At 40.9% G+C, this 23,588-nt stretch overlaps 1 protein-coding gene across 1 annotated transcript in view; it reads right to left on the reverse strand.

Moving 5' to 3' along the window:
- ASAH2 (N-acylsphingosine amidohydrolase 2) overlaps positions 1 to 23,588 on the reverse strand; it is a 103,602-nt gene that overhangs the window by 52,401 nt on the left and 27,613 nt on the right. Inside the window, exons 2-9 of the mRNA XM_040254682.1 lie at positions 18,984 to 19,099; positions 15,817 to 15,977; positions 15,223 to 15,237; positions 11,868 to 12,067; positions 10,052 to 10,201; positions 3,227 to 3,403; positions 2,832 to 2,959; positions 1,632 to 1,709 (exon numbers count right to left, since the gene is read on the reverse strand). Coding sequence (XP_040110616.1) covers positions 1,632 to 1,709; positions 2,832 to 2,959; positions 3,227 to 3,403; positions 10,052 to 10,201; positions 11,868 to 12,067; positions 15,223 to 15,237; positions 15,817 to 15,943 — 875 coding nt within the window. The 5' untranslated portion in view covers positions 15,944 to 15,977; positions 18,984 to 19,099. The remainder of the gene's footprint in view (positions 1 to 1,631; positions 1,710 to 2,831; positions 2,960 to 3,226; positions 3,404 to 10,051; positions 10,202 to 11,867; positions 12,068 to 15,222; positions 15,238 to 15,816; positions 15,978 to 18,983; positions 19,100 to 23,588) is intronic.

Genomic DNA, 23,588 nt, shown 5'->3' on the forward strand with positions numbered 1-23,588 from the left:
AAAGAACTAACTCCAATGCTAAGAAGTTCAAGCACACCAATACGCCAACCTCCTTACCTTTCAGTTAAAATTATGAAATTCTTTCTATGTCAGGCATAGAACTAGAGTTTTGCATGCATTATCTCAGGTAATCTTCAAAGAATCCTAAGAGGTATTATTACTAGTCTCATTTTCAAACAGGATAGTTTGACGTATAAGTAGATAAATTACTTTCCTCAAGACACAGAGTTAGTAAGTGACAGGGCTGGGCCTGAATTCAAATCTGAAAACCTGTACCTAAGGCTGAAACATGAGCTCCTTGCCACTGTGTGTTCTCCATGCAGTTAGGACCACCCCTAGTATCTGAACTGATTAATCATAATCTTTAATGTTTTTCTTCACCTCTTATTACTTTCAAGTTACTTAATTTCACTCACATAGAAACTTTCACCTAGATATTTTATAATCCTCCCTGATAGATCCCTACTTCCTTTACAAAGTTATTATCAGTCTTTAAGGACTCATTTCATCCCTCAATTTTAGAGTAAGAAAACAGACACAGAGAAGTTAAGAAACTCGACCAAAGTCACACAGCTACTAGGAATGAGAGTCCAGAGTGGACCCAAGCCATTTGACTCCAGCACCCATGTGCTAGCATCCACTTCCTTAGGGCATCTGTGCATCAGTCTGGAAGTCCACTGGACAAAGTGTCTGGGACTGTTACCTACCCAGGCAATTCCTTAGCCAGTTCAATTACAGCAACCAAAATCACACAGGAAAACAAATGACTTATTTTCAAAGAAAATAGAATCCATGTGTTTTCTTAAATATAAAATGGAGCCTGAAATCTCTGCCAAGCTGTAATTTTACCACATCTGCTTCCATTAGGTGGCCTCGGTTCTGCTTTCATCACTAACTGGCATTGTACTGCGTTAGACTTAACTTATTCCTTTTAGATGGAGAAGGAAATGGCAACTCACTCCAGTACTCTTGCCTGGAAAATTCCATAGATGGAGGAGCCTGGTGGGCTGCAGTCCATGGGGTCACAAAGAGTCGGACACAGCTGAGCGACTTCACTTTCTTTCTATAGTTCCTTTTGGAGAAGGAAATGTGAACCCATTCCAGTGTTCTTGCCTGGAGAATCCCATGGACGGAGAGGCCTGGTAAGCTGCTGTCTTGGGGTTGCAAAGAGTCGGACATGACTAAGCAACTAACACACACACACACACACACACACATTCCTTTTAGAAAAACACAGGTCAATAATCTCACACTCATAGTCATTTGTCTGGTTGGTCAGATTGTTTCCTCATTTCCAAGAGATCACTGTCCTCTATCTATGATTATCTTGATAGAGTAATAATAACCTCCACATGAGATCTTGATACAGTAATAACCACTAGCATTTACTGAGTCTATCATATGTCAGACACTGCTTAACTCCTTCACTCAGATCCTTCATTCATATAATCCTTTTATTAGAACTCCGATGCTGAGAACCATACCCGAGGGCCCATGGCTGGATCCCAGCTCCAACTCCACCACTCAGCCTATTCTCAGCCTCTGCTGCCAATATTCTGGTCTCTTTTTTCCCTCTCTGTCATATAAAGAAATTTATCCAAACAGAATTTTTTAAAAAAAGTAAACAGTACCTGATAAGACCCAGCTCTTCTCCATTCAAATCTACCATTTTCAAGAGCACCATTTCCTTGTCTGTATTTGAAGAATACCTAGTCAGCAAAATAAACAAACTTAGTGAGTTCTAGGCTAGAGCCTGGCCCTTGTATATGACAAAGCAGAAGCTGACACAAAAAAACCAAAATGACTCTCAGTAAACAAGGTTCCCTGGCACCTGCAATCCTACAAACTGCATGCAGGGTCTTATTTCTTAGCTAAAGAAATGTTTGCAAATGTGACCAAAGTTAGGGGCATAGGTCAGCTAACTGGAGATGAAATATACATTTTTGAAATATTATAGGACATATATTATTTCTCATGGAAAGGATTAGTTTTTGAAATTTCTACTCATATCAAATTTTAGTGAAATCTCTTAAAAATAGCAGGGAATGTGCAAAATCAAAAGCATGCCTGACCTACAACTTAAAGTGTTCTTTTATGTCCTTTGAAGGGAAATCAGAGTGTATTTTCTAAAAATCAACTCCTTTGAAATTTATCAAAAAATATGTAGACAAATGTAAAATATCAGGTTGGACTGAGATATTATTTTATTCTGCCATAGTAACCAAGTACTTCTCATCTGTCAAAAACCCAGTTTATCACATTAAAAAATTGTTAAATAATGGCCTTTCTTAAGTTGTCCCATTCAATTATGCCAGTTTTATGGGTTGCTCTTCATGCCAACTTCTTTATTCTTTTACCTTATCTATCTTGCTACATTCCCCTGGACCAAAATGATTTCTTCTGAATAATGTAATAAAAAGAGCTATTCATTAATTGAACAAATATGTTATGCCTATTTTTATATTTTACAGATGAGAAGCTGAGAGCCAATAAATTAAGGTTTAAGTAAATCAATAAAGGTCACACAACTACAAAGTGATAAAGTTAAGACAAGACCAAAGGTGCACCTGATTTGAAAGCCTAGAGTCCTTCAAACGTTCACATCCAATTCCCACAGCCAGCAAAGTGGGAAGAGGTGTACACAGGTTTTTCTGTGCTTCTATAGTCTCATTTCTGGTTGTCTTAGATTATAGACATGCTTTTAAATTATTTCAGCTTTAATACTCTTTCAGGCTTCACCATATCCATCAACTAACAACCTGTTCTTAGATTTTGTTGATAGTTCCTAAAGGAAAGCACATGCATTTCATTCTGATAACTGGCCCCCTCACCTTGCTCTCTCTGACTGTGGATTCCAAAGGTAAGAAGTAGGACTTCGGTTGATCTGTGCACCATCCACAGTCCCTTTATTGATAAAGATTTTGCCTGGTTTCATATTTGTGTGTGCTATCTCAATGCTCTATGGGTTAAAAAAGAAAAAAGTTGTAAAGTTAGAAATCCTAGTGGGCATAAGAACTTAGTTGATATAAATAGAAGAGCCCTGTGGACAATTTCTTTCATCTCCAACTTATCCCTGCTATGGGATGAAAGCTGGAGAGCCACAGGGCTGGTGTCATTCTGGGCTGGTATCCAAGATCCTATAGGAATTCTCTGTATCATAAGAGACATCTCCTAAGGTGCTGTAAGCAATGCTAAACAACAGTTGCCTCTAAGTCCCCTTGCCTACCTTCACAATGCCAGTGACCATGTATTCAAAAGTTCGATTGCTAAATCCTTCACTGGCAATTACAAATGCTGTGTACTGGAAATATCCTGCTGGACCCGAGTGTGTATGAGTGCCACTCAGAATAACATTGTCTCTTCTGTACAGGGAGCCGTACTTATTCTGCAGCCTGCTCAGGACCTTGAAGGAAAAAAAGAACAATCAGCACTAAGAAGAGGAATAACACAGGTGCTTAGCCTGAGAAAAAGCTCTGATGAGGCTAATCACTGTGCCGGAATCCCCGTCAAGTGACCTTTCACTCTGTGCTTGAGTTCATCATCTCAGTAACAACGACATCAACAACAATTGCAATTGCTAACATTTTATAGATTCTTGACGTGTGCAAGCACAATGCGAGGTATTACATCACGCCATTTAAAAATCTTTATAACACCACCCAGAGGTAGGTGTTTTTAATCTTATCTTTTAGCTAAGAACATTGATGCGTCCAGAAGTAAAATAAGTTGCCCAGTGATATAATAAATAGCAGAGTCAGAGTCTAGATCCAAGTCTACCTGTAGACCTAATACTCTCATCAGTTCGTTGTCCAGACCCTGTTTTAAGCACTAGGGATATATGGGGTCCCTACCCTGAAAAAGTTTTTATTCTAGTGAGGGAAAGATAAATATGTAATATTATATTACAGAGTGATAAATGCTGAGAAAAAATATTGCTAGGTAAGGAAAAAGAACGTGATAGGCATTAGTGAGGAAAGATCTTTCCATAGATGTTACCTTTCAGCAGAGGCTTAACCAAAGAGAGAAAGATGGTCATGCAATACCAGAGTTGTGTGGGGCAAGCACCCTGGGAGCAGTGAACAGACAGGGAAAAAGCCTCTTTACTGTCTCATTTCCCAAAATGAAGAACTCAGTATTCCCAGACACAAACACTTACACTTATTGGTCTGGGAAGACCACTTGCTATGACCTGAGAACACCCCAGCAACCCTGTGGGTAGGCCCATGGGGAAAGGAATCGTCATGCTATCATTAACTTGCTGGCCATTTGGTGAGCAACCATAGAAGGCGATCCTTCAGCCTCAGTCAAGCTTCAAACACCTGCAGCTGCAGCCAATATCTTGAGTCAAACCTCATGAAAACAAAACTAACGAGAGTGACTATGGTTCTAACACAAGTCAGACTCACCCAACACAGCCATTCACCAAAATCCCGAGCAATAATACAAAGTTTTGTTACTTTAAGCCACTGAGTTTTCTGATGACTTGCTGCGCAGCAGTAGATACCTTAGAGTCAGTAAGTGTTCATTGAATTAGTCCATGAACATCCAAAGAAATAAGAATTAATGTCTTTGGAGGATATACACACATCAAGAAAACAACAGAAAATTAGTGATGTTGCCAAATACCTGTTTCTCTCTCTCTCTCTCTTTTTTTTTTTTTTTTTTTTGGCTAAAATATCTCTTTTTATTGAAGTATAATTGACTTCAAAATACTGCATTAGTGCCAAATACCTATTTCTAATTTTGCTTTAATCATCTGCAATGTAAAGTTTGGTATCACTGTGGTTTGTGAAAGGTGTTTTGACTTTTGTTCCAGCAAAAGTGTCAACCCCAAAGCAACCTTCCTCGATGTAAGATACTATAAGCTAATACCAGGGACAATGGTGAAAATTCATTTATGTCAGAGCTGGTAAATACTGCTTATCTCATGCATTTAGTCCTATTCCTGGGTGGCTACTATCAGAAGTAGTGTGCTGAGGATTCTGAATCCAAATCTGGGCTTAGCAAAAAAACAGTACTTTTGGGGTGGGGGAGGCATGTCATGGGGCATGTAGGATCTTAGTTCACTGACCAAGGATCAAATCCAAGCCCTCTGCAATGGAAGCACAGAATCTTAACCATTGGACCACCAGGGAAGACCCCAAAGAGTGCCATTTTTGATTGGCAGTGCTGTCCACTTTGAGTACGGTATAGGTAATAGTATGCTGTTTCTCTGAAAGATAAAAAGAAAACCCTTATTTGTATCATCTGCCAATTTCCATGGTGTAAATACTCTCACCATAGTGAATTTCAAGCTACCAAAAGTTTAACCACCAGTTCACAAAGTTTCTACACATTTAACAATCAACCCTCATGAGGTGGTACAAGCCAGTTCCAGCACACCACGGGTACATAAGGAAACAGCAGCAACTGGTGTGTTACCTACTGAACCTACATAAACAAATCCATTTAACTTCTTCTCTTTCACGTAAAGAGCTCCACCACCCTCATTCTAGTCATGTGGTCATTGAATCAGGAAGAGATATCACAAACCATCTAGTCTCCTTAACCTCTCCATGCCCCATCTACTGATTGCTAGGTTTACCACATCCACGTAAGCAACCAAACAATACGAGGAAAGCGGGAAAGGAAATAGAAAGTAATTAGACCAACACTGGGCTTCCCTGGTGGCTGTGATAAAGAATCTGCACTGCGGGCCAATGCAGGAGACACAGCTTTAACCCCTGATCGGGAAAGATTCTCTGGAGAAGGAAATGGCAAACCGCTCCAGTATTCTTGCCAGGAGAACCCCATGGACAGTTCATGGGGTCGCAAAGAGTAGGACACAACGTAGTGGCTGAACAACAGTAAAGACCAACATTACAAGCCCACATTCTCCATCCCAGTGAGGTTCCATGTTCTTTCTGTTTGATTCTAATTCCAGCCCAACTCTTCATCACTCTTACATATTCTTTTACACAGTAACTATTACTGTGTAATACCAGAGTCGGGTGGGGCAAGCACCCTTCTTCTTCATGAAGAAGAAATGTCTGTAGGGAGAAGGGGAAACCATCAATGAATGGACAACATGAAAGCTTAAGCAAAGTTAAAAAGCTGATGTTCTACACTGCTATACTTAAAATGGATAACCAAGAAAGACCTACCAGAAAGCACAGGGAGCTCTGTTCAATGTCACGTGGCAGCCTGGATGGGAGGAGAGTTTAGTAGAGAATGGATAAGTATATATGTATGGCTGGGTCTCTCTGCTGTGCACCTGAAGCTATCATAACGCTGTTAACTGGCTATACCACAATATAAAATAAAAACTTTATTAAAAATAGAAGGTGATAGTTTTGCAATTCTGTAACCAAGGCAAGAAGGTCGTGGAAAAGAAAGAACTGCCAGTCAACATTAAAGCTCTAATGTCCCACCCATTTTTATTTCTAATGAACTGTAATAGGATTTTTTGAATTAAGTACATTAAGTACATTCTATGCAAGAATCAAGCTCTTAAAAACATAGAAATTATGAATCTTGAATTTTAAAATGAAAAGACTACAAACAGCTCACAGAAATCTTGTCCTAAACTATAGTCTCTGAGATGAAGTCAGACATGTGAGACTTCTGGAAAAAAGAAAAAAAGACTCCATCATCTAATAACAATGCCTGCCAATAAGCATTATAAGTAGCATGTTTCCTACTTCATGAAAGGAGGGGTATTTTTAATCATAGACCTATAAAGTTATATTAATGTCTATAGCTCAATTGTATGACTTCCATTTCCATTCCATTTCCTATTGCTGACACTCTTGGAAATGTGACATAGAAAGCTAGAAAAGTCATTCTGTTTTCCTGTCCAGCATCACTGCTTGGAGATCTTTTCTTTAATCTTTTCTCCATGCTGAAAATGTTATCACTCTTTAAGGTGAGACTGAGAACCTGCCTAAAACCGGGTGTTATAATGAACTTAATGGCACTAGTCTAGTTAAGATTTATTTTTCACACTTTCCCCTTGGATTAACTTGGGATAAGTAAGTGGGTTCATTTCAAAGTCTTTCCTCTGGGTCTCAGATTGCAGGGGGAAGTAAAAATTGGAAGAGATGGTTAAATGGTGCCAACTATTGATTGGATAGTGGTCTCTAACCCAACACATTAAATCCCCATCCCCTCCATACTCTACCCCCAAAAGTAGAGTATGGAGAGGACAGAGGTTTGAAGTCTTATTTCTACTTAATGACCCCACCATTTCCCAATCAGAACCACTTTTGATTCCTTAGGAAAACAGTATAGTGCTGTGGTAATGACCATACTCTCCAGCAGGGAGACGTCAGTGTTTGAATCCCAGTTCTGATGGTTCCTAGCTGTGTACCCTTGGACAAGTTACTTGGTCCTCTGAGATTCAGTTTCCCAGTCTGTCAAATGACATAATAATAGTATATCCCTCATACAGTTTTTTGGAGAATTAAATGAACGAATGTATATGAAGCACTTAGAACAATACCTGATTTATCACAGGACTATGTTAAGCGTTAGTTCGTATGCCAACTCATCCCCAAATCACATTAACATTTGACTTCCTAGCGCCGTATAGTCTCACTGCTGTCCCACTGGCTCAAGACTTTTCTGCCAGCATTACACGATACAGAGGGAATTGCCAGGAAAAGTGGAAATCCTTCCTGCAGTGCTAGTTTCCCTCTTCAGTTCTTTTAGCCTTCTAACACCTTGGGAAATCTCCCCATACCTTATCCGCTGTTTGAAATGCCTGGTGTGATTACTGTTTTCCCAACTGAACTCTCATCAGTAGAGCCTTGATGTTAACTTAAGGCCTCTCCCAATGTGCGTCTTCACCTCTAGCTCTTGTCTATTTCAACCCACCTCAAACATCACTGCCTGATTAATCATCCTAAAACAGAACTGTGTTTGCATCACTCCCTTGCAAAAGTTTTCTAAGCATCTCCATCACCCAGAATCATAAACAACCAAGCATTCCAGAGACCTACAAATTATGACCAACATATCTTCCAGGCATTTCCCCATTTGCATTTCTCCCTGTGTTTCTGTGTATATGATTTGTACATGTACAAATCAAGCTGTCCCCTTGATTTGATAGCTCTCTCCCCCAAATCAACCAATTCTACTCTTTCAGGGACTTCACAGGTGGTCCAGGGCCTAAGACTCCATGCTCTCAATGCAGGGGGCCTGGGTTCAGTTCCTGATCAGGTAACTAGATCTCACATGCTGTAAGTAAGACCCAGTACAGCCAAATAAATAAATAACAACAAATATTAAGTAAAGAAAACTACCCATTCAAGTGTCATTTCCACTGCTCTTTTGAGTTACTCACTATAAGGGAGTTGCTCTGTCATGAGGATATGGACAGTGAGGAAACGGTCAGTAGCCACAAGACTGGATCGTCCTGAAAATGGATCTTTTAGCCTACTTGAAACTTCAGATAACTACAGCCTTTGCCAACACCTTGACTGCCAACTATCCTAATTCAGAACCACCTAGCTAAGCCAGCTCTGAATTCCTCATCAACAGAATGGTGAGATAAAACAACAGATGTTCATTAAGTCCCTATTTGGGAGGAGCTATTTATTACTCATGAATAGATAACTATAATAAACCATTGTCCTTTATTCCAATAAATTAAAGTTATTTGTGTATTTCTGGTACAGTCCTTCCTCTAATCCCCCAACTAGGTAGTGAGTTCATCAACATGACTTATGATTCATTTAGCTGTGTGCCCCTTGAAGTGACCAACAGAGTGCCTTGCCAAAAGTCAATGCTCTCCAAGATAATAGAATGACCTCCTTTTAAGAATGTAGGCTCTGGTACCAGGCATATATATGCGTTCAGAATTCAGCTCTACCATTTGCTAACTGCGTGAACTTTGGAAAGTTACTCAACCTTCTCTAAGGCTCAGTCTCTTTATCTATAAATTGGGATAACAACAGATCCACCTCATAGTTGTGTTAAGTGCAGGGCTTGGAAAAACACTGCATTCTCTGCTCAGCATGTTTCCACAGACGTGAGAGGCTCCCATCCTACTGCCCATAAGTGGGGGACACTGGAGACATGGTTTTAAGCTCTCTCATCACCCCTCCTCTGGGCTCCTTCACACAGCCCTTTCACACAAGAGGAGCAAGTCTTATTTGGTGAGACTGATAGAACATGGCACTGAAGAGTGGATATTTGAAGGATAATAGTGGATATTCTGGATGTTCTAGACGCTCCTCTTTCTCACATTTGTGAATATGTGAGAAGACACTGAGAGTATACTTTCTTTCTGTGTCCTGATCCCTGGAGAAAATATAGTTGGATCAGGGTCTAGAAACTGGCTGAAAGACAGACTTGGAAGTCCATCTGCCTATCGCTATTTCTCTCTCCCTCCTTTACCCCTTGCATCTTACAAGCTGCCTGCCCGGGACTCCCAGGTACCTTGCTGCTGAGCTCATCTTTCCCACAGTGGGGTAACATGATCTAAATTGGGGGAAAAATCACAGGCCCTGCGATATTCTACAATACAGTTTAGAGATTAAGAGAGCTAATGTTGTATTCTTCTAAATTTTATTATGGACATTTTCAAACATGTACACATCAGAATAGTACAATGTGCCTTTCACCCAGCTTCAGAAATTTATAGCCAATTTCATCTTAGAGTTGCACTTGAATTCTCTTTCATTCCTTGCAACTATTTTCAATTGTCTAAAACCTTGAAGGAAGGGATAGTAATTAATTGGCACTCTCAGACTTCTAAAAAGGAAGATTAAATGACAGTGTACAGGAAAGTAACGTGGGACATAATAAGCTTGTGAAATATATTGGCATTAATAATGATGACAAGCCATCAGCAGTATGGAAAGCAAGTTCTGAACAAGCTGACTTACAGTGGAATAATAAGGCTCATCCTCCTCACTTGATTATCAGCTGGATTGTCAAGAGCTTATAATCCTGAGGGTAGTGGAAATTCACTGGGTGAGAAACCCAGGAGAGCTTAGTTACTTAGTTAAATTCACCTGCAGGCTTTGCCTTTAAACCGCGGCAACTCTTTCTCACCCCAATCACTTACCTCCAGCCTGAGCCGCTGGGATACCATGCCTATGTCGATGCTGACAAACACTACGCGATTGGACCCATCCGGCTCCGCCATGATGAACGCACGGCTGTACAACCTCGTGAGGATGCCCCGTGCATACTGGCCAGTTTTGCTGAAGCCTATCTAAAGAGGAAGAGAGCATCAGACCACTCCTCACTTCTTCTCATTCCCCTGCTACCAGAAGCCAGGCACAACCCCACAAGAGACTACGTAGGCAAAGAAAAGCAATCCACGTGACACCACGGCTCTGAGTGAGATAGCATATGTGTTTTCAAGAGTAAAGCCAACATCACACACACAAAAGTCTTTACTGTTCTGTGTAGATAGAGGCAAAGTAATGGCCAGGTTGGAAGAAGCTATTCGCTGGCCTGTGGACAAGGCAGGAGCTGGTGTGACTTGGGAACTGTGTTATAATGCTGGAGACCTTTCAGGGTTTTTCTGTTCTTTGAAACAGGATCTTTTCTCAAGCCTATGTAAGGTACTACAGAAGGAAATACTTCCTCAACTATCATCCTACATTTCCAGGAATACCCTGAAGACTGAAGGCCTCTTCACTTTGGTTTTCTGGTGTGTGGTTTTTTTTTTTTTTTTTTCCTAAAGAAAATGGTTTCTTTAGGACACAGTTATCTTTACTGAGGGTACCTCCCCCTGACTTTTACAATGTTGTCCCTCCCAACGTTGTAGCCCACCAAATACATCAATCTTAAACCCCTTCTCTCACCATGTCACAAAGCGTACCCATAAAAGCTGCACCCAGGTCTCCAGCATGGTCCCTCTACTGCTTGCCTTATCCCTCATGCAAGCGCTCATCTAAAGTTTACATTCCAGAGTCACTTTTCAGAAAGGACAACTAGGAATAATTTCTAGAATATAAAGATTATTTGGTTGGAGGGGGAAAAAAATCCTATCAGGAAATCTCATGCTCTGATTCCCTAGGAAAGGGTAGCTAGAAGTGTGTGTCTAACATCACAGCCAGCAGGGTGCATGCCAGCAGCCCACAGGCCACCTCTGGCCCCGAAAAGGGTTTTACTTGGCTAACACAGTGTTGGCCCACACCAGATTTCCGGTTTTAACTAGAGTTGCTTACATTTTCCAATAGAGAGATTTAAATCCTCAGATTTTCAATCCAGAAACTTTTTCACTCTCTCTCTCTGTCTTTCAGTCATGTCTGACTCTGTGAGCTCATGGACTGTAGCCTGCCAGGCTCCTCTGTCCATGGAATTCTCCTGGCAGGAATACTAGAGTGGGTAGCCATTTCCTTCTCCAGGGGATCTTCCCAACCCAGGGATCGAACCCCAGTCTCCCACATTGCAGGCAGATTCTTAATCTGTGTGAGCCTCTAGGGAATCCCTGGTTTCTCTTTAAAAAATTGTAAAGGGAGGCAGCCCTAGTTTCACACTCTTACACGCCAATGATCAGCTAAAATCACTCAAACTTTCTAGTTGTACCCACTTTCTGTTGCCCCCCACACTTAGGATTTACTAGACATTTATCTTATATTGGCCTGCTTCAGTCATTTAGGGTACCTCCCCATCCCCTGTAGTATCAGAGTTTGCCCACTCTGCCAATTTCACTCATAAAAAAGGGCCAGTTGAGTTTACAAGGGAGTTGTGGTTAAGTAAAAAAAAAATCCCTCTTCCTTATAGTACAATATTCAAAATGTTAGATAGCAGTGAAGTCAATGCAAATGGAGAAGATTAGGACATAACAATTAGGAATAAACGCAGGGTATTGAACAAATAAAATCATTTGTTTCACAGTCTCTTCAAGGATCCCATGATTTACCTACCAAATTGATATCTGATACTTGTCCTGTGCAGTCAGCTCGCCCAACACCAATATGGTAGCCACTGAAGTTCTGAAACAGGGTAGGCTCTGGGGTGCTGGGTGTTGGAGATGCCTGGGTAGTTGTGGGGGCCCGGGAGGGTGTTGAGTTTTGAGGGGCTGCAGAGCCCTGGGTAGCTGGAGGGCTCTGGGTGGATGGAACACCTGAATCAAAAACCAAAATAAGATATTTAAGAAATTTTAACCCATGCACTTGGCCTCAGTTAGGACACAGAGATTCAGCTTCTTAAGGAAGAATCTCTGTATATTTTCTCACATTCAAGATACACTGTGAGAAACATCTTAGGAGCTTGGTTTATATTATAATCCCAAGGAGGATCTTTTTCACGGCTCAGAAATGTTTCAGCCTAACAATAAAGGTCGCTGACAAATGTCCTTCAACTTCTTCCTCAGGCTGTTCCTGTTAAACCTGTAGCCCTTCATTCACTCACCTGGCACTTCTACTCCAGCCAAACAAACCAGGCACCAGGTTCCTGGCACAGTCTACTAAACCCGGCCTCTGGGTTCTAATATTCTCTCCATCCAGAGACCTTACTCCTCTCCGTTTTACCAGTCAATCTCCACTACATGTTAAAGTGGTTCATTTCCACCCTACCCAAATCCAGCTCAACTCCTTACCTCCAGAATGTAACCCCACTGTCTCTAACCTGCTCTAGATGCTTTATTCTTCATGCAACCTAGATCTTTTATTCTTAAAAGGTCTTCTAGATCTTTAATTCTTAATGCCAACTCAAATTATTGTATACTTGCTAACACAGTCCCACCTTATGTTAACTGTTCTCATATCACCATATAGGTATGCACATTAATATATATACCCTGTATTAACATCACACACACATCCCAATATAAGGGAGGCAAAATGGGATAGAGACTGAAAGGGCAGATGTCAGAAACAACTGGGGTTTGAAAATTAACTCTACCTTTACTAGCTGAATAAATGACTTAACCTATTTTACCTCAACTTTTTTCATCTATGAAGAAAAGTAACATAACTTTCTCATAACATGAATCATCTCCTACTTACTAGAGTTTATTGACAATTAATATCTTAATACATAGTCAAAATTTAGAACAATGGCTGATGGCTGACATATAGCTTCAGTTTTATTTACACATTTAGACATCTTATATATTTCATTTTGTCTGTTTCTACCTCCGACAACAGCCAGGGTTGGCCAAAGCAACACATGTCAGTGTTACAGGCATCAGTGGTCAGAAAGTACTTAGGCAAAAGATTAACAGCAGACTTCTTCTGGGTTCCAGAATTCTGGAACTCAAGAAAGTTTAGAGATCGCATCATCCAGTCACCTCCATTTTACTTATAAAGAAACTGAAACCCAGAGAAATGATTTAACCAAGTTTCCATAGAAAGCATATGATGAATCAGGTACCCAATCAGACCTTGCAACTCAGAATCAGCTGCTCTTTCATCCACATTCTAAGCGCAGTTAGAGTCCATGCCTTCCCACCCCTAAGCCCAAGTATTCCACAAAACATCAAGTATTGCAAGGAAGGAAATAGCACCTTCGCTACTGCCTTACGGATACCAACATAGAAATGTGGTGCAGGCCAGCGCCAAATCTAGTCTCATAGCCATGGGGCTTATTCTCCATCTCAGAGTTTCAGATGTCTAAAATGGTACTAAGGCTAGCACCTAGCTTTATGGGAGTTTTGTAGGAATTAAATGAGAAATTTACATAGAATGCTTACTATTTTCATCATTGAAGTTATTGTTTATTGAAGGATTGCTTCGCATCAACCACTATGGTAAGCATTCTAGGTAAATTTCTCATTTTATCTGCCTGCAGTGCAGGAGATTTGGGTTCGATCCCTGGGTTGGGAGATGCCTTGGAGAAGGAAATGACAGCTCACTCCAGTATTCTTGCTTAGAGAATCCCACGGACATAGGAACCTGGCAGGCTAAAGTCCATGGGGTCACAAAGAGTCGGACACAACTGAGCAACTAAACACACCTGTACACTAAATGAAAATAGCGGCTAGTATTTTCACTATTACCTCTCTGAGCCTCAGATTCTAGATTCTCTAATTTTAAAACAGAAAACTAGGTTAAGTCCTATGGAGTCTTTCATTTCTAACAATAATACTCATTCTGTCCACTGCCAGAAAAGAGGATCTCTGTTTCTCTGGGTTTTCAGGGAATCTGAAATATGAAGACAGGTAGAGAACACACTGGAAAAGAGAAGAGGCTGCAAAAGAGAAAACTGAGCTGAAAAACACTGCCTGTTTCTCCACTGGGCCTGAGGACAGCTCTCTCTCCGCCCTCCTCACCTTTTGTTGGAATGCATTTGCTTTATAACGTTGTGTTAGTTTCTACTATATAGCAAAGTGAATCAGCTGTATGTATACATATATCCCCTCTTTTTTTGGATTTCCTGCCTATTTGGGTCACCACAGGGCACTGAGTAGAGTTTCCTGTGCTACACAGTAGGTTCTCATTAGTTATCTATTTTATACACAGTAGTGTTTATGTGTCGATTCCAATCTCTGGAATCTAGAAAAATGATGGAGATGAACTTGTTTGTAAAGCCCACCCTTTACTTTGGTCAAAGCATTCAATCCCCACCTGTCTTTTGTACTATTTATTAGTTATTGTTGTTGTTCAGTCACCAAGTCATGTCTGACTCTTTGCAACCCCATGGACTGCAGCATACGAGGACTCCCTGCCCCTCACTATCTCCCGAAGTTTGCCCAAGTTCATGTCCATTGCATCAGTGATGCCATCCAGCCATCTCATCCTCTGATGCCCTCTTCTCCTCTGCGCTCAACCTTTCCCAGCATCAGGAACTTTTCCAACAAGTTGTCTGTGAGCATCCAATGATCAAAATACTGGAGCTTCAGCATCAGTTCTTCCAATGAGTATTTAGGGTTGATTTCCCTTAAGATTGACTAGTTTGATCTCCTTGTTGCCCAAGGAACCCTCAGGAGTCTTCTCCAGCACCACAAGTCAAAGTCATCAATTTTTTGGTACTCTGCCTTCTTTACAGTCCAGCTTTCACAACCATATGTGACCATTGGGAAGACCAGAGCCTTGACTATATGGACCTTTGTTGGCAGAGTAATGTCTCTGGTTTTCAACACACTCTCTATCTGTCATAGATTTCCTGCTGAGAAGCAATTGTCTCAGCAGGAAAATCTCAGCAGTTTTATTAGGTATATAACCTATCAAAGAAGAGACACCATCAAAGGCCTATGGACCTGATTGCCTGTGAATGTAGCCTAGTTTCCAAAATCTAAATTAGTTTCCAACGTTAAAAAAAAATGGAAGGTATATAAACTGCCTCCCCCAATTTCTAGCTTTCATTGAAAATTCAGGAGAGACCATGTGGCAACATGACAACAAACAGTTGGCACTCAGGAGGGCCTATGGACCCTCTTCACCAGAAATATACCTGCCCCCACCGTGGGCCACCTCCCCTCATTTATGGAACTTGATTGACCTTCATAGCATTTGAATTCAAGATCCCTTCTCTAAAGTTTCACAGACTAATTGACATTCAGCAGGTCTTTCCTTCTCCTTTTGCCCCCCAAGAGAAGATGATGCCAGAAAGACGGCAAAGAGAAAAAGAAGAGGCTCAGGAGTCACTGGGCCTTGAAGAATCTTAAGCTGTACTTAGATCAATGGAAAAGTGAAACAAGTGCGTGTCAGAACACCACACTGGCTATTTGGGAGCAAAGGTAAACTTGATAAAAATTGCTATCATTGCATAAAGAGCAACTGATGGAAAGGTTAGATGACCATCTGTTTGTGCTTAAGTATACAGTGAACTGCCCTATTATCAGCAGACACTGTTTCTTGCCTTGGTGTTCCCCATAATGAAGAAATTTCCTACTGGCTAGCAATAGCATCTAAGAGTACTCACGATACTTGCCTGTGTGATTTTCAATGGTCCCACTGGTGATAAACAACAGACTGAGAAGAGCCACCGTGATCCCTGTCGTCATCACAAGGAGGAAAATCAGGAATATTTCGAAGCTGGAAAAGGTGCGTTTGGCCATTTTTTCCGAGGAGAAGCAAGAGTCAGAAGGAGAACTGTGAAAGAGGTAAAAGAATAACAAAACACACAGGTTTCAAGCTGCAAAGGCAAAGATATCTTAGCTCTTTCATAGAACAGATTGTACCATGTCTTCATGGAAGACATGACCAATCAATTACAGCACTCTGCGATGAATTCACATGGCGTTTCCAAACGCTTTTCAGCACAGTGCTCATCTGGGAAGCCATCACCCGTCATCTGGCATTGACAACAAAGCTAAAACATATATGTACTCCTAGAATACATCATACTGCTTTCATTCACGGCAGTGGTACTCTCTGTATATTGGTCTAGGCTGGAGCATTTCTGCCAACAAGGATAACTGAGGTACATGGCTTGTACTTGTGAGAAAGCTGGCTGAGGTTAGGGCCGTACTTTGTGGCCATGGTTAAATAACTTGTCAACAAGGAGGTGAAACATATAACTCTGGCCTTTAAACTTCCTGTCCTAACTTTTGATTTCTACCCAAATAGAAAACAACATGGAAAAGGAGATTGGCATCTCTGATCTAAAGCCAGGCATTTGTAAAATTTCTCTCTTCAGTGATTGGAAGGATCCCACACATTTTGCAAACCCCAAGTCAAGGGATGAGGATAAAGAGAATACCATTGTGTGCTACAAAAGCAGAAAATGTCCTTACTGATTCATGAAGACATTTTAGGCCTGGAATTCATCACGGCTCAGAGGGACTAGAGAAGCTTCATAAATATGCGAATTATGCAGATTCACATAATGCAGTATGAGAAAGTATAATATGGTTACAAACTGGGTGGTGAGGTCTGGTGTCAGAGTTCAAATCTCACATCTGCCACTTACTAGATGACCCTGGGAAATTATGCCTGACACTGAGCCTCAGTTTCCCCATCTGTAAATAGGGATGTGGCGATGATACTTTTGGTACCTATCATATAGTTTTTATAAAAATGACATGATGCAGTTATACTTTGTTACAAGGAATGTAGTAAGTGTTCAGAATGTTAGCATTTATCAATTAAAACCAATACAGTATTGTAAAGTAAAAAAATAAAATTTAAATTAAAAAAAAAATAGCAAAGGCTCTGTGCTCCTCACTGGCCTAAGAGAGTTTATATGAGACTAGTATTCAAGAATCACAAATCCAAGGTGGGAACTTCAGAATCTATTTTTTTAACCTTAAGGAAGCTTGCATAGTAAGATGGGACTGGAGTCCCAAGCCTTGGGTAAGATGGTGCTACCCCCAAGAGCTGTAAATTGGCAACAATCATCTGTGTTTATTATGGCCCAATTTTTCATTTCAATTTGACTTAGTCAACAAGATGAAAGATAAAAGGTGACAATTTATCTATAAAAATAGAACCTATATTTACAAATATGAAATTTCAGTCTTCCTTTCAAAATATTCCATAATATATGGCAACACTGAGCCAGCATTCCTGTGCACCAGGAGTTTTGTAAAGCTTATTACCTGCTGTTCCTTTCAATGGGGCAGCCCTTCTGCAACCTGCCACTGTCTGTACCCAGTGAGCCTTATCTATATGGTCTTTGTCATCATTTTATTTTGCAACCCTTGGACTAAAGGTCAATAATCAGTCTGAGAGCAAACACTTCAGAGGTAGTACTGAACTGGGAGTGGGTGAAGAGCGTGAAACATCTTCTTGGACTTCCTGGCTGTTTGTTAGTAGGCATTCCTCAACCATTTATCACCACTGCAGTCAGTCTCACCACCACCGGTAGGGACATCTTCAAATTTAGGGCAAAACAACTTTCACTCTCAGCCCTGAGTCAGAAAGTACATCTAAGATGTGCATCTAAAATTTTGATAACTCAAAGAAGTTTGCTAGTCAGTTGCTGTTTGTTTTCAGTAGCAGACTTCAGACCTTGTAAACCTAGTTCTTACTTAAAGCTTTGGTTCCTATGAGCCTTCCTGCTAGCTGAGATAGCACAAAGAAGGCCATTAAAAATGGTCCAGACTGGCAGCTAGACCACTCAACCCTAAAGCATGTATATGCAGATCACATGTGGAAATGAGGCTACATGGTAAAAGCCTATGTAATAGACATGATATAAAATATATATATGCATGTGTGTTTACAGATTTTTCTTTGCTACTTTTGCTCTGCTGAACTAATTGTCACCACTGACCTTTTATACAAGTCAGCAATGGCACTTGGTGTAACATTAGAGTTTACTTCTTCCGTGGATTACAGTGATATATCTCATGTATTTCACCACTCTATTTAGTTCCCAAAATTACCACCAACATATTGGGTTGGCCAGAAAGTTCATATAGAAAAACCTGAATGAACTTTTTGGCCAACCCAATATTACCTTTTTTTTTCAATGCACTGTCCTTCAAAAATGATTAAAATCTGAATTTAAACATGAAAGCAAATGCCTTATACTTCTCTTCAAAAGGTAAATGTGCCTTGGAGAGCTGAACCAATGATTATATTTTAAAGGACTGTTATACTTCCATGGTGGTCCTGTGGTTAAAAAAAAAAAAAATCTGCCTGCCAATGCCAGGGGACGTGAGTTTGATCCCTTGGTCCAGGAAGATCATACATGCTGTGGAGCAACTAAGCGCACGTGCCACCTGCGCTCTAGAGTCCATGAGCCGCAACTACTGAGCCCAAATGCCCCTAGAACCCGTGCTCTGCAACAGGAGATGCTACTGCAATGAGAAGCCCGTGCACTGCAACTAGAGAGTAGCCCCCGCTCACTGCAACTTGAGAAAGCCCACTCACCACAAAAAGTAAGTAAATAAATAAATGTTTAAAAATAAAGAACTGTACATTTTCAAATACTTCCCACTTAATCCTGCAAGGTCAGTGGTAAGGCACTAATGATCCAGTAGGATGTCTCTTGCCATGTCACCCTGAGGTCCCCTATTTTTCAGGACTGCAACAGTAAAAAGTAGTGTTTGGCAAAAAGTTTTCCAAAGCTAAGAAAACCAGCTGTAATTAAGATCCCTGAGACAAAATGATTCAAGATCCCTCCCTCCAAGAAAATGCAGGCATTCTTACCGACTCAACCACTCAGATGAACTTGTGTGTCCTGGTAAAGCAAATGGTGGCCCAGAATCTTGTCTCCCGTCCCCTGGAACGCTGCTCAGTTGAGACTTCTCAGCACTTTCTGAAACCTACCAAGGAAAGATCTTCACAGTCATGTCCAAGTAAGTTAAGAGTTCTCGTTAGCACAGTTTTGTGGGTTTGGTACTTGGAAGAGATTAGTGTATTGATAACAAATGGCTTATTAGCAAATTCTCCCCTGGCACAGCCTGATACTGAGGAACTGAGCAGAAGGCCTGCCAGGCTGAAGGTCATTTCAGATTTCAACACAACTCTTTCAGCCCATCAAGATCTGTGGAATACCTCTAACCTGGATCACACACACACAAAAAGTACCCGCTATATTTATTTACCCCTGGTCATTCAACCAGTTTATCAAGAGGGAATGATAATGTATGCTGGAACTTAGTGTGGGCTATGGGCCCCACTAGGCAACATTTACAACAATTTCAAGACATTTAATTTTTTTCACATCATTAAAATTTCAAAACATTATGACCTCATTTTTGTAAAATATACAATATTTACAATATTTTGCAAAATATACGATATATATGAAATGTATAATACTTATGTGTTGACCATAAAGACTGTAAAAAAGTATAGCAAAAAAATATTAAGAAGCAATTATCTGGTGAGAAGATCATGGGTGAGTTTTGTTTTCAACTTTTTGGTTCTTGGCATTTTCTATAATAAGCCATGTAGCTTTTTTCTAAATATCTATCTTACCTCATCTCAGAGAATGTATCCTATATAACAGCATGAAGTTAATCAATGGCCCACAAAAGACAGAGACAAGAAATAGACCAAAGTTCTCCTTCTTTCCTAGTAAATTCACATTGTTCAGGAAGCAATTTGAAGACCACATAGGCTGCTAAGTTTTACACAGAGTTTTAAGAGAGACCAACTCCAAAGTTCTGATGGAAACACTAGATTTAAGTGCTTTCAGATAGGGCATTTAGTAATGTGTCTTAGCTATCTCTTTGCTACAACAGAGGGGAAAAGCTAAACTATGGTATTAGATAAGATTTTGTTTTCCCTTTTCATGCTTATTTACGTTTGTTGCTTGACACCAAGAATTCTGAGACCAAATCTAGCTAACTTAAAGATAGCTGGGGAAAGAGAAAGAAAAAAATTTACCAGAAGCCCAGAGGGAAGTCTATGTGGCAGGAGCTATCGAATCATCTCTTCAGGGCATCGCCCTCAAGATGGATGCACACCAACTGTGTTAGGTCTTTCGATTGCTCCACTCTGGATTTAGTACCTAAAAGACAGCATCTGCCCGACTTAGCTCAGATCATAAACCTGTATATATACCTCCCCATCCCCATATTCCATTGAGGGGATATTTAACAAGACCATACCCAAAGAGGGAAGGTTAGTTCTCCAAAATATAATCAAGGTACAACAGAAACAACATAGCCACTAGTGACTTGGCATTAGACTTCCTTCTCCCATCCTTCTCTCTTATGGGGGAGGCCTTCTACACTGGCCCTTTGATCTAAAATGCGGTCTCTTCGGGACCTCTTCAGCCATCTTTCTCTCTATAATATGGAGCCACGCCATGATTGTTCCCACTGAGTCTAGCAAGATGATCCACAATGGAGTCAGATAAGATCACTTTAACCGGGGTGTTAGAAGATAATCATGGCATAATATATCATTTCTCCCATACAACAGTTGAACGCCCATACCAGAACACTAAGAACGTGAGAATCAAGGAGATTCCAAGCACTGTGACAGAGTCAGTGAAGGAAAAATGTGGGGCCAAGGGGATTTCTGGCATCCAGCAAGACACTGGGCTCCAGTAGTCAGCAATAAGACTATCCCCGGGTGAGGGGAAAATGTAATCACTGTGAATATTTTGTACATGTATTTTATTTCTGTCTGAGTGGCCACACAGCCATGATCATATAGTAGTTAGTACTCTGCCTTGTGAATAGCCAGACAAATCCTGTTTGCTAGGATAAGGATGGCTATCCATCTCAGTTCATCACCCCAAGACACTCACTTATGTTCTACCCATTTTACAGATGAGGAAACACACAAAAGTTAAAGGGCTTCCACAACAGGAAAGGATGGTTGAAAGTGAGCATGATTAAATAATAATTATTCTAGGATGTAAACCCAGGTCTCCAGATTCCCAGACAAGACCTCTTGCTTTTCATCAAACTCTTGCTGTCTACTGCACTCCCACCCTGGCCCTGGCATTGCAGCCTCTGGGGATAGATAAAGTCATGTGTTCACTCCTCATTAGCAGATGATGAAGCTGACCATGCCCTCTGTCCCTTAACATCCTGACACTGAGGGAGACTTTCCCAAATGCCCAACTCTTAAACCATTAACCGATAGTTATTAACACTATGAATTCTCTTAATATTTTACTTATGCCTGTGGGGTAGGGGCCTTAAAAGGTTTCATGCTAATTTCATATGCTCCGTGCTAATGGTCACATCCTTTTGCATTCTTTAATTCTTGGAATAATTGAAGCATAACTTACTTTTAAAAAGGAAAGTTATGACCAACCTAGAAAGAATATTAAAAAGCAGAGACATTACTTTGCCAACAAAGGTCTGTCTAATCAAGGTTATGGTTTTTCCAGTAGTCATGTATGAATGTGAGAGTTGGACTATAAAGAAAGCTGAGCGCAGAAGAACTGATGCTTTTGAACTGTGGTGTTGGAGAAGACTCTTGAGAGTCCCTTGGACTGCAAGGAGATCCAACCAGTCCATCCTAAAGGAGATCAGTCTTGGGTGTTCATTGGAAGGACTGATGCTGAAGCTAAAACTCCAATACTTTGGCCACCTCATGCAAAGAGTTGACTCATTTGAAAAGACCCTGATGCTGGGAAAGATTGAGGGCAGGAGGAGAAGGGGACAACAGAAGATGAGATGGTTGGATGGCATCACCGACTCAATAGACATGAGTTTGGGTGGACTCTGGGAGTTGGTGATGGACAGGGAGGCCTGGCGTGCTGTGGTTCATAGGGTCACAAAGAGTTGGACATGACTGAGTGACTGAACTGAACTATTTCATATAACACCCAGATTGTGGTCTCCATGGAACCTGATTCAAACTGTTTTTCAAAATTATGAGACAATTGGGAAAATGGGAACACTAACTAGCTATTTGGTGATATTAAGGGATTATTATTTAGAATGTTAGTGAGATAATGCTTCTGTGATTATATATTTTTTGAAATCTTTATCTTTCAGATACATTCAGTATCAGGTTTTGTTTTTGTTTTTTTGCAAAAGGAAACAATACCAAAAGTGCAAAATTCAGATCAATGGATGGGTGATAGAGAGGACAGAAGGGAGGACCAGTGGAGGTGAAGTCAGCTGTGCTCTTTCATATGCCGGTGGACAGCAGAGAGGCAGTTTAAAGCACTGCAGCAGATACTGTGGCAAACTTCACTCCACACCCTTTCTAGGCCCACCTGTGTGCAGAGGCTGGATCCTCATTTGCCTTGAATGCCAGATGTAGTTTAGGTTTTCCCTTTCAGAGGCACTCATGTGAGATCTTGATTCAGAACTGAGCTACTTGGGGAGCGAGGGGATGGGACATCCATCTTACTAGTTTATGGCATGGCAGCATGACTCTGCTTCCTTATTCCATGACTATGACCAAGACAGCCCATCCCTAACCAGATCAGTTCTGCATTTTAAGTTGGTGGTGGCGGGGGTGGGGAGATGTTCCTAGAAGCTCGGTCTCAATTCTCTGTTTTCAACCTTCACAAAGATTCTGCAAGTGACCTCTCTCCCTTCATAAAGCCCTTTCTTCTTTAGCTAACAGGAGGGGACTCTGTTATCTCCAGTAAAGAACTCATCTAAGCTAAATCTCACAAGAATGAGTAATGGACCTCTTTGGAGAATATGTGCATTGGACACTGTGTATGCCAAGCCACTTCTGGGAACACTTTTAAAAGTAAAATTGATGAGCAGTTTGGCACAATGAACTTTTCATTATGCTGGCAAAGAAATTAATTTTAAGTACACAGGGCTAACATAGCGATACCTTACCACTTTATGGGTTTTCCAAAGGACTGAAAAATCCCTGTGAACCCAAAAGCAGTCCCATCATCAACTGAGTGATGTTTTCACTTGTCGCAGCTGAATCTCGACCTCAAACCACAAGAAATAGAAGAGAGAACAGAGTTCTTTCTGTTCCAAACTGGAGAGAATGTTTATTGATTTCCTTATGTACCCATCATATGTTAAACCTGAAAACGCAACTAAAGAATGTTATTCCCTTCAGTTGGGAGCCCAGGTTCTGTAAAGGAGGTCCCAGCTCTGACCATAGTGGGAGGAAGATTCCATGTGATAGAGGAGCTCACCATAGCTCTCCTTCCCCTAGGAATTTCCAAACCCATATTCCCAGGCATGTTCACAGGCTTCTCAGGTGGCACCAGTGGTAAAGAACCTGGCTGCTAGTGCAGGAGACATAAGAGATGTGGGTTCAATCCCCGGGTTGGGAAGATTCCCCAGAGAAGGAAATGGCAACCCACTTAGGTATTCTTTCTTGGAAAACCCCATGCACAGAGGAGCCTGGCAGGCTACA

This window comes from Oryx dammah, unplaced genomic scaffold (assembly GCF_014754425.2).
Source record: "Oryx dammah isolate SB20612 unplaced genomic scaffold, SCBI_Odam_1.1 HiC_scaffold_14, whole genome shotgun sequence".
Lineage (NCBI taxonomy): Eukaryota > Metazoa > Chordata > Mammalia > Artiodactyla > Bovidae > Oryx > Oryx dammah.